Raw genomic sequence first — 14,439 nt, forward strand, 5'->3', positions numbered from 1 at the left:
CTACAGGGAGGTGTGGGGGTGAGACAGGGGCCAGCACAGTCCTCTCTCCCACAGACACAGGCTGCTCTGTCCATCCTGGGAAGAAGACGTCCCACTCAGCGTGATGTGTGCCAGAAGATCTGCCCACGATTCAGTTCCCAGGGCAAGGGGAGGCCTCAGCTTCCTCCCAGCCTGCCCAGCTAAGCCCCTGGCCTGTCTGGGCAGGTGAGCAGGCAGCGGCCTCCTGCCTGGGGCCCACCACAAGGAGATTCAGTCCTTCACTCACACAGAGTTGCTCAGGAGACTGGGAAGGGCCTGTTTCTGAAAGCCCAGGTGAGGAGGGCAGAGCAGGCCACGCACCGGCCCTATGCAAACAGGGACAAGCAGGGCAGACAAGCAGTGTCGCGCGAGTGAGTAAGAGGGGATGAAGTGAGCACACACAGACACAAAGGCACACACACACAAAAGCACATGCAACACAAAGGCACACATACAAAAGCACACGCAACACAAAGGCACACACACACACAAAAGCATACAAAGGTACACACAAAGGCACACACACAAAGGCACACACGCACACAAAGGCACACACACGAAAAGGTACACACACAAAGGCACACACGCACACAAAGGCACACACACGAAAAGGTACACACACAAAGGCACACACGCACACAAAGGCACACACACGAAAAGGTACACACACAAAGGCAGACACATACAAAGGCACGCACACAGGTACACACACACAAAGGCACACACACAAAGGCACGTGCATACAAAGGCACACACACAAAGGCACAAAGGCACACACACAAAGGTATACGCACAAAGGCACAAGCATACAAAGGCACACACACAAAGGCACGTGCATACATAGGCACACACACAAAGGCACAAAGGCACACACACAAAGGTATACGCACAAAGACACAAGCATACAAAGGCACACACGCAAAGGTATACACACAAAGGCACACAAAGGCACATGCATACAAAGGCGCACACACACAAAGACACACACCCAAAGGCGCGCACACAAAGGCGCACATACACACACCCAAAGGCACATGCACAAACGTATTCTGCAAGGAGCCAGCGAGAAACTAAACCACGTGTGGAAGACACAGGGCAAAAGGAGCAAAGTGTGCAAGCCCCCAAGGGAACTGCAGGCCATTTTCTGCACAAAGAGGAATCTCTACACACTTCCTGCTATCTGCCAGCAGCCTGCCTGCCTGCCCGCCCGTATCATACCTTAATTCCAGCATCGTTGCTAATACGAACTCCGAGTTCAGGCTCATAGAAATTAACTGGCGTTAAATGACTTCATCCCAATTAGCAGCTATGCCATGAATAACTAGATGCAGCACGAAAACCGAAGCAATCCACTGAGAACTAACCCCCACGTACGCAGTTCAGTACCCCGCCAGGAAAGGGGGGGTGCAAACTTCAGACAGTCATCCCAGGATTATGGGGCCTGAAACCACTTACCCTTAACTGCCTCCTAGTCGAATGAGAGGTTTCTGGGCACTCCTATGCACCGAACCCCATCACAGGCCATCTGGTCTTCATGTTCTTCGTATCACATCCGCTAAGATGACTCTAACGTGTGTTCTGGGCGCTTCCTACACACCGAACCCCATCACAGGTCATCTGGTCTTCATGTCCTTCATATCACATCCGCTAAGATGACTCTATCATGCTCTGGAGAATATTCCCACGGCAGGGGTCTACCATGTGCTGACTAGATAAAGGTTCGTTTCTTCACAGGCACTACTACCAGGGACGCTACCTGTGTGGTCCACGCACCCTCACTAAACCTCCCTCTATGTGACTAGTGGTCTACGTCTTCAACACAGAGTGAAGGGAGCCAACACGTCTATGAGAATCAAAACCTAGGCTCTTGCCCTCATTGTCCCCATTCCATGAGCACTACCCAAGACACTAGCCATGCAGATAAGCTCCTGGTTTGGGCTCAGTTCAACATTTGAGAAGCTGAAGCCTAACAAGTAGAACCCAAAGGAAGAAGCTTAGCAGCCATGAAAGGCTTCGAGGAGCAACTGCTCAGGACTCACCATCCTCATCCCCAAACCCCTGCCCCTTTTTCCTTTAGACACAACTTACCTTCATGAGCTCGAAAAACTCTGCTGGGGAAGAAAGCACCCTGACGTGAGAGCTGGAGACGCCGAACTCAGGGACCAGGTTTCTGATCCACGGGAACCTGTGCACACCCTCTGGGCACAGGCAGCAAGGCGGGGAGGTGACCTGGGGAGCCGCTGGGGAGAGCAAGGGAGCCAACAGCAGCCATGGTGACCTGGTTGAAGAAACGTGCAAATGAGTTGTAAGTTACACTTCTCCAACACCCCCTCAAAGTCTCATCTGGCTACGTGGAGGGAGCGGTCTTTGGGTGAGGGCTGAGTGCAGATTTTCTGGAACATTTCTAGGTGACCCCTAAGTCAAACTTTGTAAAAGCATCTCCCCTTCGGGTCCCCCTCCTCTTAACACCTGGGAGCGCTTACCAGCTGAGCAACCTGAAAAGAGCCAACGCCTCTGGCTAAACCCCAAAGTCTAATTCCAAAAACGTCAGGAACCAATGTTACAGTGGCCACGAGTAAACACGCAAAAGCCACCGACCGATTCCTTCCACCACCCTCTAGCAAATCCATCTGAACGTGCTCGGAGAAAGTTGCCCCGGAGGAGGCTGAGTCTGCTGTGAGCCAATAATCACAGCCAAGATCCCTGCTCAGTGACAGATGAGTATCAATAGGGCTTCCACTCGGAGGCTACAGGAGGGAAGGACCCAGAGAAGTCAGCTGCAGAAATGCTCTTTGAAACTCAGGTTTGGAGAGAAAAGCTGGGAGCAGGAAGTTGGGGAGGAGCACCTAGTCTTGAGCAGTGTGTGTGAGAACGGGCACCTCCCCGCTGGACATGTCCTCCTTAGGGAACCGTGTCCGGGCCCTGGCTCCAGCTGTCAAACCACCAGTCTGCACCCCTGGCCAACTCCACCCGGGGGCCTGAGGCTAAGACTAGGCGTGGTTCTGCCAGTGAGGCCACCCAATGGCTCAGGAACACCTGCAGGCATGGGGGGGCGCTGTTGACCGCAATCCCCACGCAAACGCAAACCCGACCCCATCTGAATGCCAGCACCACCAACGGCTGCAGGACGGCAACCCTCTTCGGCATGTGACCTTCCACTGCAGCCTCAGGAGAAAGTACAGGAGGGGACGCTCAAACGCGCCAAGCCCAGATGGCCAAGGATTCCTGGGAGATGAGCTCACTCGCTGGCTTCAGGGTAAGTCCCCAGGGTTTGTGAATATCCCTGCACTGACACCAGATGCCCCACAGCTGCACTTCCCAGAAAACCCACCAGTTTGTCACAGCCGACTCACTGCCAAGAAAGTGCCCATCGACAGGCAGAAGGTACCTGCAGGCTGTGTGTTCCGGAAAGTCGGGGTTCACCCGGGCCATGCAGTAGAGGCGGGAAAGCGGCCTTTTCTCTAAAGGGTGGTGGTGCCGAGCAGCAGCTTACACATGAGGGGCCAGAACAGGTAAACAGTGACAACGACTGCTGCTTCAATCATTCCCAAACTGTAAGCCATTCTCCCTCTCAAGGCCAACTCAAGAGAGTAGAGGGAAAGACCTATCGTTCCAAGGGGAAAACCACGAGAGGCAGGGAGCGCTGCACAGCAGCCTATCAACTGGAAACCCCAGTGGGGGAGTAAGGTCTAATGTGCGTTAATTAAACACGGGCCATCCGAGGTGGAAACCACACCGCAGTGGCAGGCACGCTGCTCTCCCCGCCTCGCAGCACTCGGCATCTTTCAGACCACGTGAGGAGGACTCCAGGCATCACCTGCATACTGGTGAAGTTCTCTAGATGGTGGAGGTGACATACAGCTTTGCTTGGCGTCTTTCGGACCATGTAAGGACAACTCTGGCTGTCACCTGTGTGTGTACTGGTTCAGTTCTGCAGATGGTAGAGGTGGCATGCAGCTTTGCTTAGCATCTTTCAGACCATGTGAGAAAAGACTCTAGGTGTCACCTGCAATGCTCCAGGGCCACGTGGTTGGTCCTCGCGCGGTCCTGCATATGAGCCAAGAAGACTCAAATCTGCTCCCAAGAAGGCAGATGAGGAAACACTTCCTCAGCAGACAGCAAGCGAAAAGATGACAAGGGCCAACGTAAGGCTTGATTCAAGTGATCCTTGAGCAGCACCATGCACCTGTGGCGGTCTCACGGAACATACACAGCAGAAACCACCCAAGGGCAGGACAAGAGGAAATGCTAACCTCAACTCGATGAATGTCAAGATGCACAGGTATCACAAGAGAAGCTAGTGATACCTGGCGTTCCTGGAAGGTCACAGAGGCGGGCATTCGAGCGGGCTTTGAAAAACCAGCACACACGGTCCTGGAGAGGGCAACACGCGCAGGCAGGGCAAGGTGTGGACAAGTGCATGGAGCAGGAACTGGCAAAAACCACCCTCCAAAGAAAAACCCAGGACGGCCTCAAGAGTCAGCCTAGAGAATTAAAAAAAAAAAAAAAAAAAGTCCAGGAAGGTACCAGGGCTGACCCCTTGTACTAAGTCTGGCTGGGAGAATGCTGGCTGGCAAGCCTGGGCTGAGATGCCCAAGCACCCTGGGGCTCCTTGAGCAGGTCCCTCCTTGCCAGGCCACTCTCTCCTGGACATTCTACCCAGGCCTCAGACCAAGATCTGCTGACAGCTTTTCTCTGTTGGCTTCCTGTTTAGTGTGTACACTAACAGGTTTGTTTTTGTTAGAGAGAAGGAGCTGAGCACTAGTTAGGAGTCGCAGTTCATGTAGAGGAGACCCAAGCTACCAAGGGCAATCTCACAGACCTCGGGAGGAAGGGGCTCTAGAAAGGCCCCCACAATCACAGCCCAGGCCAGGGGACCACCTTGAGACTGGGGACCCTCCAATCCCACATGAAGGGGCCATTGGGGCAAAAAAGCCAACTCCAGTTTGGAAACATGTCACTGGCTTCTCCAGGGCCCGCTCGCTGATGCCATGCTTCTTCACCTCAGCCAGAGCCCCATGGGGGCAAGTTCCCGCTTTCCACCACACAACTCCTGGGAATTTTCTCAGAAAAGGTTGAGCCCCATGCCAGCAGCAGCCCCTCCTGCCTGGTAATTCCAGTCTCCACAGACCAACCACCTGCTAAAGCAATTCCCCTCGCCTCCAGGAGGGTTACTGGGAAACCACATGGCCCAGCTCAAAAAGGAGCCCCCGCGGGACTGGCAGAAGGGAGGCTGTGTTATCCGACCAAAAAACCAGAGCTGTATATCACCACCACCACCTCGAGAACTGCACCAGGACACACAGTTTCCACATCTAGACCTGGGCTCCCTGAATCATCTTTCCAGATAACATCTAGAGTTCCCGTTTCTAATTACGGGGGAGGGAGGGTGAAAAGGTTTGCCAACGTTGTCTCTCTGAAGGCCTCCTTCTGAACTGCTGGGGACAGTCAGAGGAAGACCCCAGCACCACCCTCACTCTGCCTTTCAGAACCAGGGGAGTGGCACCACCTCACCCTGCAAAGCACCGCTGGTGGCAGCAGCAGCAACAGCCACAAAGCAAACAATGCAGGGCGATCCCCAGTCCATGATCCTGAAGGAAAAAGGGGACCAGCCTTCTCTCCAAGCCAGCCTGGCTATTGGTAAAGGTCCAGTCAGGTGGCTTAAGGCTTCCCGTGGAATCTGTCACAAATTCCCTGAATGGCACTGACCAAGGAGGGCGTGCTGACGCTCAGTCTCTTGTCCCTGAGCCTCTGGACTGGGGCCCACTTGAAGCCAGAAAGGGGACTGAGGACAGAGGGCGGCCAGGCCCCCCCAGCTGCCCTTGGCAGGGCAGTGCCCACTCCTGTTTTTGAGGGGCAGGGATCACAGTGGGCCTGAGTTCAGGATTAACTAGCCATGCTGCACCAGCACAGAGATGCCATCCGACACGCCTGCTTACAGAGACTCGGGGAACAGCAGAACAGGCATCTCTCCTTTCTGTGGGGAAAGGCCAGCTATCCACCCCACCAAACATCTTGGAGCTGCGTGTGCTTCTCGGGAAAAGACTGTGGCCACCTCCTGTTTTCCCTTTCTCTGGAAGTGGCACGACATGCATGGGGGTCCAACCCAGCCCCCTGGCTCAGTAAAGGATGCCAGTCAGGAGAGGGAGACGTCAGACTACTGTGCTATGTCTCCACCATGTCACCTTCAGGAGTCCCCCGCACACCCTCGTGGATTCAGGACACACATCTGCCTCTCCCTGGAATTGCAGTCCCTAACAGCCCCACAAACAATGGGACACAAGTAAGTACGGCAACTTCTCGGGGTTTTTTCCAAAATGGAGCCTGTGAGGCTCTGAGCACAGCTCTGCCTCGGGCGGTCCAGTGCCTATGTTCTCAGCACCACATGCAGGCCGTTAAGTTCCCTGGCCACGGGCTCAGTCTTGGTCTAAGGGCCTGTGAGCCTTCTGGAACTCTAAGATAACATTCACAGTACAAACTCTGTGGCTTGGATCCCATCCAAATCTGTCCAAAACGGCGAGAAAAGAAAGCAGTTTTAAAAAGAAACAGAGCCCCCTCTGGATTGTTTTCAGAAACTACGTTTTAAGAAAAACCCGCCCTCCCCCTCAGTCGCACACATTTAAACGTGAAGGTGAAGTGATGAGAAAAGGGTAACAGCCGTAACACTTACTGAGAAAGGCTTGAGAGGCTACGCGAAGGTAGCGTACTTCCTGCCACCCTGCCCTCCTGACTAATGCAAGACCGAACCCCAAGAAAGGGAAATGAGCGTGAATTCCCGTACATGAGTACATGACAAACGACCAACGGCCTGCTGGGCTCTGGCACTGGGCTGACCAGACGAGGCTCCTCTTGGCTCGTCCAAAAAGAAGTCGAATGCAGTGAGAGGACATCGATCTAAAATATATTTATGAACCTGCCATACACCTTGAGCGGCCAAAAGCATGAGGCGCATTAAAGCGCCTGCCGAGAACCGATCCCACCTACCACTCCTCCAGGAGGCTCCCGACCAGCCCAATTCCCCAAGAGCCTTGAAAACAACTCATTTACGGTCATCAGATCACAATGTTTACAAGTGGATTATCTATCAAAACATTTTAATCTCAGACTGGTTTCCATCTGCCTACCAGCACACAACTAACAAGACTAATTCATCCCCAGCTGCAACGTACTCCAGGGATCTTCCCGATAATATTAACTTAACAACGCCACACTGGGAAAGTCGGTCCACTGCAAATCTTAATTCACTGCAGGATTGAGTTTGTATTATTGGGGGAAATTATGCTTCGATTTGAAATATCTCCCTCGCATCCATCCTACAAGTATAAATTAAGTCAAGAGATAGGTGGCTGTACTACACCCTAATGAGCAAGGAGAACCAGGTCCCACATCAGAAAGTTCAAAGAAAAAATAAACTCTGGAAATCATAAGCATCATTCTCCCCAAAACATAAAGCACGGCCTCCTGGAGGTCCCTCGGAGTCGAACACCTTACCTACCATTACAACAGAAGAAAGATGTAGAAAAACAGTCTGCTCAGTATTTGTTTCCCTCTTATAACTCACAGACGTTAGCCCCGGCCACTCCGATACATACACTCATACACTTAAAGAAAATAGAGCTTCGGTTCAAAAACTAAGATTTTTTTCTGCACATGTAACTCACACTGAAAATACTCTTTAAAAAAACCAAACAGTAGGCCATAGAGCAAATACTGCCTCGCGTGGTCAGCCGGCTCCGGATTAGGAACCAATATCCTCTTGCCACATTTCCCACTAGGGTCTCATCTACTTCAAATAACAAACCAACTATGTGTGGCCTGGGGACAGCAAAAGCACAATGTGTAGCTTTTGTCTCCCCCTCCTGAGCCCCAGGTCGGCCACAGTCCAGTGAACACTGACACCTCCACCTGGATGCTAACATGCCTCAACCTCACCTTATCATCGTCCCCAAAACCTGTCCTCTTCCTCACTCGGTTTCAGTGAAGTGTACTACCCAGTCACCCAGGTCAGAAACATAGCTAATGGCCTCATCACTCCCCCTCAACACACACTCTCAAGCACGTGCGCGCACACACACACACACGCACACTCATTAATGTTGATTCTAGTCCACCCCTCTTTTCTATTCCCAGTGCCCCTGACTTCATATAACCCCCACCATCTTGCATCTGGATCATTATCATAAGAAACATACATGGAACCTCAGAGCTCACCTGCCTCTGGCCCAGGTGTCTAGTGTGCTCCTGTCTCCCTCCCTCCCGCACTTAGGACCCCGGTCAGCTCCTGGAGACCTCAGAGCTGCCTTCAGCCCAGGTCACTCACTCTCCTTCCCTGATCCTCCGCTCCCTCTATTGCTCATCCTGCCTACTCCTACCCCTCCTTCAAAATGCAGCTCTGAGATCACCGCCAGTGGGAAGCCTTCCCCTTCCGTGACCTCCAGGTGTCCCTGCTAGGTCCTGCCATGACCTTCTTACCACACTTTACCATGACTGTCTGTCTACGGGTCTGAACATACTGAAGGAGGGGCTATGTCTTCATTTGCATCCTCAGTACCCAGCAGGGCACAGCAGTGCTGTAAACACACGTGTCCAGTAAATGAAGGAACCCAGCAGTTCAAAAGGATAATGAAAGAGTCAGATGCTTGCTTAAGGGGAAACAATACTTCTAGATCCTGGACTAGAAGTAATTTTAAAAAGTCGTTTGCTGTCTCTGTGGCTGACTCTACGCCTAAAAAGAAACCACTACAGTCAAAGAACTGTTCCCTCTCAGCATTACTGTTCTAGCCACTCCAACAGTTGAGTAAGACTGGCAAAGAAAAACCTAAAATAATCTAGCTCATGACTACACATAACTATTATCAATGAATCAATGACCGTAAGAGTTACAAGAAACCACATCATTCGGGGAATGAGGAATTGGGAGGTGCAAATGAACAATGGAGAAGAAACGAAAGTCAGCAGCCACCAGAGGGTGAGTGGCCATTACAGACATGAATAACCCCAAACACAAAGAATCAGAAAATGCTGCAAACCGAATAAGGCAAAGAAAGCTTCAGAAACCTACAATATTACTCAATAGCAGGCCAGGCATTCACCCGAAGCTCTGAGCACAGGCATTATTTCCAAAGATTGTAAAACATAAACTTCTGAATTAGTGCCTAAGAAACTGAGTTTCTGGTTTAATTGTTGACCCAGAAAAACAAGTATTATCTCTCAACTAATTAAGAAAAAATCTGGAGCCACACAAACTGCACCCATAGACACTATTTACAAAAAGGGATTTGAAAAGTCAATTTGGATTATCTTTCCCACACACACATTGCCAAAAGAATACCCAAAACAAAACAATATTCAAGAGAAATGTCCTCTGTAAAAGAATTTGTGGAGACTGACCCAGCATCCAACAGTAATCGATACCAACGTTAAACAATGATTTATAAGATGTTTAAACACACAAAGGAAAATGACAAAATCACCTAAACATCTTGTATTTCAGGATAGACCCTTTTTTGAAACTTTACCCCAAAAGTCTCGCTGGTTTGATGCCAGGACATAGAAGTCATCCGCTTGATGACACACTGGAATAGATGGATCTTTTCCTAAGCACCGATTACAGAAAGTGGAGGGGCTGCTTCTCCTACACCCATTCCCACCAGGTTGCTGATATGAAGCTTAAAACCATTCTGATCGACAGGCTTCCAAGAGTCCCCTCTTGCCCTGGTTCTATCACCTGAAAGTTCCCCTAAATCAGAATTGAATTTTTGCTGGGAAATCTGCCATAATCCATGAAGCAAGCCCCTTCCACACCTAGGATACGCACACATGACATGACTGGGCCACAGATCTCTGTCCTCAAGGCCAGGAGGTCGAACCTCTCACCCAAGTAGCACAAATATAAAACCTTCGACAACGTAGCCTCAACGAAAGGATGCAGTCTCAAGTTTTTGTTTTTTTTTTTTTTTAAGTTCAAGTGTAAGGCTCAGGTCTCTCTAATAAGAAAACTATTTGCACACAAGTGATTTTTTTTTTTTTTAATATTAAGAATAGCAGCAAGCCTCTCAGGTCAACGTGTTCTTGGCAAGTGTTTACTTTAAAAGACCACTGCCTGAACAAACTGCTTCAAAGCCTACTTCGCCACTTACATAAGTCACTTCGGTACTTTTTCAGAACACAGGCCCTTTGAAAAGTGTAAAAGGGGTTTTGAGAGGTTCCTCTTCCCAGGCCTGAGTGTGACTGACTCAGGACTGCTTCACGGCCCTCGCTGGCAGGATGTGAGAAATGCTGCGTGCACACAATCCCCGCAGGCCTGATTCACGCCCGCCAAATCACCCCACAGCCGGGAGGGATTATTTAAGGAAAAAGCCCTTCTGAACACAAACCGTGTCTCCCGTGAAGAAACTCTGCAACACCCACATCCTGGTGTTGGAGTCCAGACACGAACTGGGGTCAAGTTCCCCGGATGCAAACACTGCCCCTCTTTATAACGCGTATGCGGAGAGCCGTGACCGCTCGCCTGGAGGCCGTGGACAGGGGAGGCCCACTGGCCGTGCGCGGTGACACGCAAGCACTGGCCGCCCACCCTCCCTCGGCAAGGCCGGCGGCGGCGCAGACGAGTCAGGAGCGGAGCCTGCGGCGGGCGACGGGGACTCGCTGCACGGCCCGGGGCGCCGGGACCTAGGCCGCGCACGCCGCGCCCCCCGCCCGGCCGCCTGTCTCACCTCCTGCGCCGGCGGTCCCGGTTCCTGCCGAGGCGGTCGGACAGACGCCCCAGGAGCGCGGCTAGCCCGGGGCGGCCCGGCAAGAGGCCCAGGAGCCGCCTCCAGAACACCGGCCCCGCCGCCGCCGCCGCCGCCGCCGCCATGGAGACTCGCCGCTTCCGCTTCCGGCGCGCGCAAACTTTATTGACAACGGCGTGCGCGGACACGGCCGCAGTGCGCGTGCGCGGGAGTTGGGCCCGCGGAGGCGGTGCGGCCAGGAGGGGGCGGGTCGGCGGGGGTGCCCGAGCCTCAGTTTCCCCTGTGGGGGGACACAGGTGCGACGGTGGTCGCGCCGTAGGAGGTTGTGGCCACTAAGGCTGCAGGGAGGTGTGCTCAGGTGTGGCTCTTACGCCTGCACTCGTCACAGGTGACAGAGGAAAGGATGCGGTGAGAACGCACAAGAACCGTTACTTTTTCCTCCTCCTCCTCAGCAGTGATAGATAGTGGGGATCGGTTACGAAGACCCATTATTTTCTCTAGGCTGGACTTGATAGGGCGAGACAACTACCCGTAAGGTGTTAGCTGGGCTTGTACAAAACTGGGTTAACGCCTGAGTCACCGTCACCGAGCTGCACTCAGCTATGGAAAATCCCCACCAAGCTCAGGTGGGAACCATTTTTCACCTTGTCAGCCCCAGCGCCTGCTGCTCCACGACTAGCAGGGAGGGTGGGCTCCACAAAGCTCTGTGAAATGAAGGAGGCGCCCTCCCCCTTCTGACTGCTCAGATACACAGGCTATCCCTGGCCCCAGGAAACACAGTTCTGTCGCCAAATACGCTGAAGGATTATCCTTATAGGCCAACAACACTTCTCATAGCTAATTTTAAAAAGGAAAAAACGTGCAGTACTCTGAGAGTCAGGAGGGATAAGTGCTGATAGGTGACAATGTGTGGCTCCTTGGCTGAACCACACAGGCTGGGACCTTGAAACTGGAAAAGCTGTAGAAGACACAATCATATCCTACTTATCCAAGGGGAGTGTTGGGAAGTTAAAATGATCTGGACACACTCTGAAAACAAAGAGTTTCATTTTCCACTTGACTGCTTTATCCCAAGGAAATTCATTACAGATTCCCCGCAAAAATATGCATCTCAGCAGTGTTCAGAATATCAAAAATGTGGAAGCAATTAACAGTTGGGGAGTTGGTTAAATAATGGAACATGGATATGTTGGAAGACCAGACATTCATAAAAATGATGTTGTAGAGGAATGTTTAATGACATTAGGTATAAAAAGCAAACCACCAAAGAGTAGTATAGAGATTATTTCATTTTGTTAAAAATTGGAAAGAAACTGTGTGTGTGCGTGTGTGTGTGCACAGACACACTAAAAGTAAATACACCAAAATGTTAACATTGGTTATTTGGACCTTTTCAAGAGTTTCCAAATTGTTTACAACCAACGGGTATTTCAGATGGATTTTAATATTTTTATGTTTAAGGAGATTTACAAATACAAAGTGGTATTCATTTCCACCCTTCCAAGTTAGAAATGGTGAATCATCAAATTTCCTAACTTCCAGTAAATAGAATGAGACCATCCACTTCATGGTTCCACTTTTTGCACAGGGCCTGTTACATGGTAATTGCACAGTAAATGTGGCTTCACCAGGAGCTCAGTTGTGAGCACCAGGTGGACCATGGGAGCACCCTGGTCATCATGAAAAGTGCTGGAAGCTTCTATGTGCATATGGTGCTTTGCTGTGTGAGGCATTAAATGATATAATCAACTCCACAGCAGTGGGTTTGTTAAGTATAAACAGCAAGGAATGACCTAGTCCCTCAGAAAGCCACACACCAAGTCTCTGGCCTTCATGGCTAGCTTGAAATAGTCAGAGCCATAACCAGGGTGAGGTAACCACGGCTTTGCCCCAGGACACGTACATTCAGAGGTTGCAAACATTTTTTAATAATGGTTTTCAGAGATGGAGCAATGTTTGAACTGGTTGCATCTACACGATGACGGTGCAGGCACTTTCTGCAAGGAGAGCTCATCTGAGCTAGTTAGTGAGAAGTGGGGGAGATAAGACACTCAAATAACACAGCTTGCCCCCAAGCTTGGAGAGCTACCTGGAGCAGACACTACACCTGCTACTGGGGCTTCTGGACCCACACCTTGATGATCTGAAACGAGAAGCATCGGTCCCCTGAGACTCCCCCAGCCCGGAGGCTGGGCAGCCCAGCTCCTCAGTACCGCCACGCCTCCTGCCCACACCCACTGCCTTCTCGTTAGTCCCACTCACTCCTCCCTAAACCGGAGGTGCAGGGTTAGAAAGACAGGGTCGATGGGACCGGTGACAGACATCATGTCCTCCAAACGGAAAAGGAAACCCATTCATTGGGAGCAGAGTTGACGTCAGGGAGTGGTAGGCCCCTACCCCCAGATAACAGGCTGCTGCTCTCAGACAGGAAGCACCAGGAAATCCTGAGCCAGGGACCCAGGCCTCACTGTCTGTGATTCACTCCCTGAACGGAAAAGCATGCCAATGCAAGAGGAAGGCCCCTCCTCCCCGAACTGGCTTTGTGAGAGAGGGTCCCTCCAAAACACCAGTCTGTCAGCAAACTCCAGGGGAATGAAGAGGCCGGCCAGGCCACCTCTGCCTCCAGAGAGGAGAAACTCTTCTATTTCATTTTGACATAGGCACGTATCAGCTCTTTCTGAGGAGCGCACACTTGTTTTATAGGGAATGGAGCCCACTGTTAGGGATTGAATTGTGTCCCCCAAAAATGTGTTGAAATCCTAACCCCATAACTTTGGAATTAGCATGTGCCTTTTGTTATAGTAATGAGGTCATGCCAGAGTAGGGTGGATCTTAAACTCAATCATTTCAGTTATGGAAAGAGCAGATAGACACACACATACACATACAGACACACACACATACACACAGGGAAGACATGTCAAGGAACACCATTGATTTAAGGTAGACACCAGAAACTAGGAGAGAGGACCACAGAAGGGGTGGACATGGCCAAGACCCTGATTTGGACTTTTAGTCTCCAAAACTGTGGGACAATAAACTGTTGTTTGAAGCCACCCACATGTGGTGTTTCTGCTATGGCAGCGCTGGGAGACTAAGACACCCACATACAAAGGATGGAATGAAGTGGCCTCCGGACCCTACCTTCTCTAGCCACTGCCTACCTCTGTTCCATTCTTCCTGTTGATCACTGGGCCCAGTCTCACTGCCTTCTTTCACATCCTCTAACTGGATCCCAGCAGTCCAAACCACGACCCATTATGGGGATGGCACAGGACCAGACAACGTTTCTTTCTGTTGTACACGGGGTCGCCATGAGTCTGGGGCCTACTGGACAGCAGCTAACAACCACCACATACACACTCTTGCCTTAAGAAATTTACACGAGCTGTTGCCTCTGCTAAGATCCCCTTCCCCCAAGTCTATTCATCCCTCAGGGCCTCTTCCCCAGGTCTGTTCATCCTTCAGAGCTTCGTCCAAAAGTCTTCTTCTCCCAGAAGCAACCTCCCAGATCCGAGTAACACTGGTGTGTTTTCTTCCTATCACTCACTGCAACCTAAACTTCTTTATTGGTTTGTTGCTGGATTTGGTCTTCCTGCCACCCACCACCCAGAATCTGAGCCTGGAGAGTGCTCTGAGCCCCAAAACAGGCCTCGCACCCAGAATGGGATTCCACACACAGTGTTGA

General features: G+C 51.3%; 1 protein-coding gene across 6 annotated transcripts in view; it reads right to left on the reverse strand.

Moving 5' to 3' along the window:
* Positions 1 to 10,879, reverse strand: part of PGS1 (phosphatidylglycerophosphate synthase 1) — a 37,833-nt gene extending 26,954 nt beyond the window's left edge. For 3 of the 6 annotated variants that reach the window (XR_010318277.1, XM_064270639.1, XM_064270640.1), the window contains exons 1-2: positions 10,734 to 10,876; positions 2,107 to 2,296 (exon numbers count right to left, since the gene is read on the reverse strand). Coding sequence is in view for 4 of the 6 variants with exons in the window: in XM_064270639.1 (XP_064126709.1) it covers positions 2,107 to 2,296; positions 10,734 to 10,876 (333 nt within the window). In the remaining 2 variants the exon portion in view is untranslated. The other 3 variants (XM_064270643.1, XM_064270641.1, XM_064270642.1) reach the window with 3 other exon arrangements.
* Between the last annotated feature and the right edge of the window lie 3,560 nt (positions 10,880 to 14,439).

The sequence above is a fragment of the Loxodonta africana genome, chromosome 18 (assembly GCF_030014295.1).
Source record: "Loxodonta africana isolate mLoxAfr1 chromosome 18, mLoxAfr1.hap2, whole genome shotgun sequence".
Classification (NCBI taxonomy): Eukaryota; Metazoa; Chordata; class Mammalia; order Proboscidea; family Elephantidae; genus Loxodonta; species Loxodonta africana.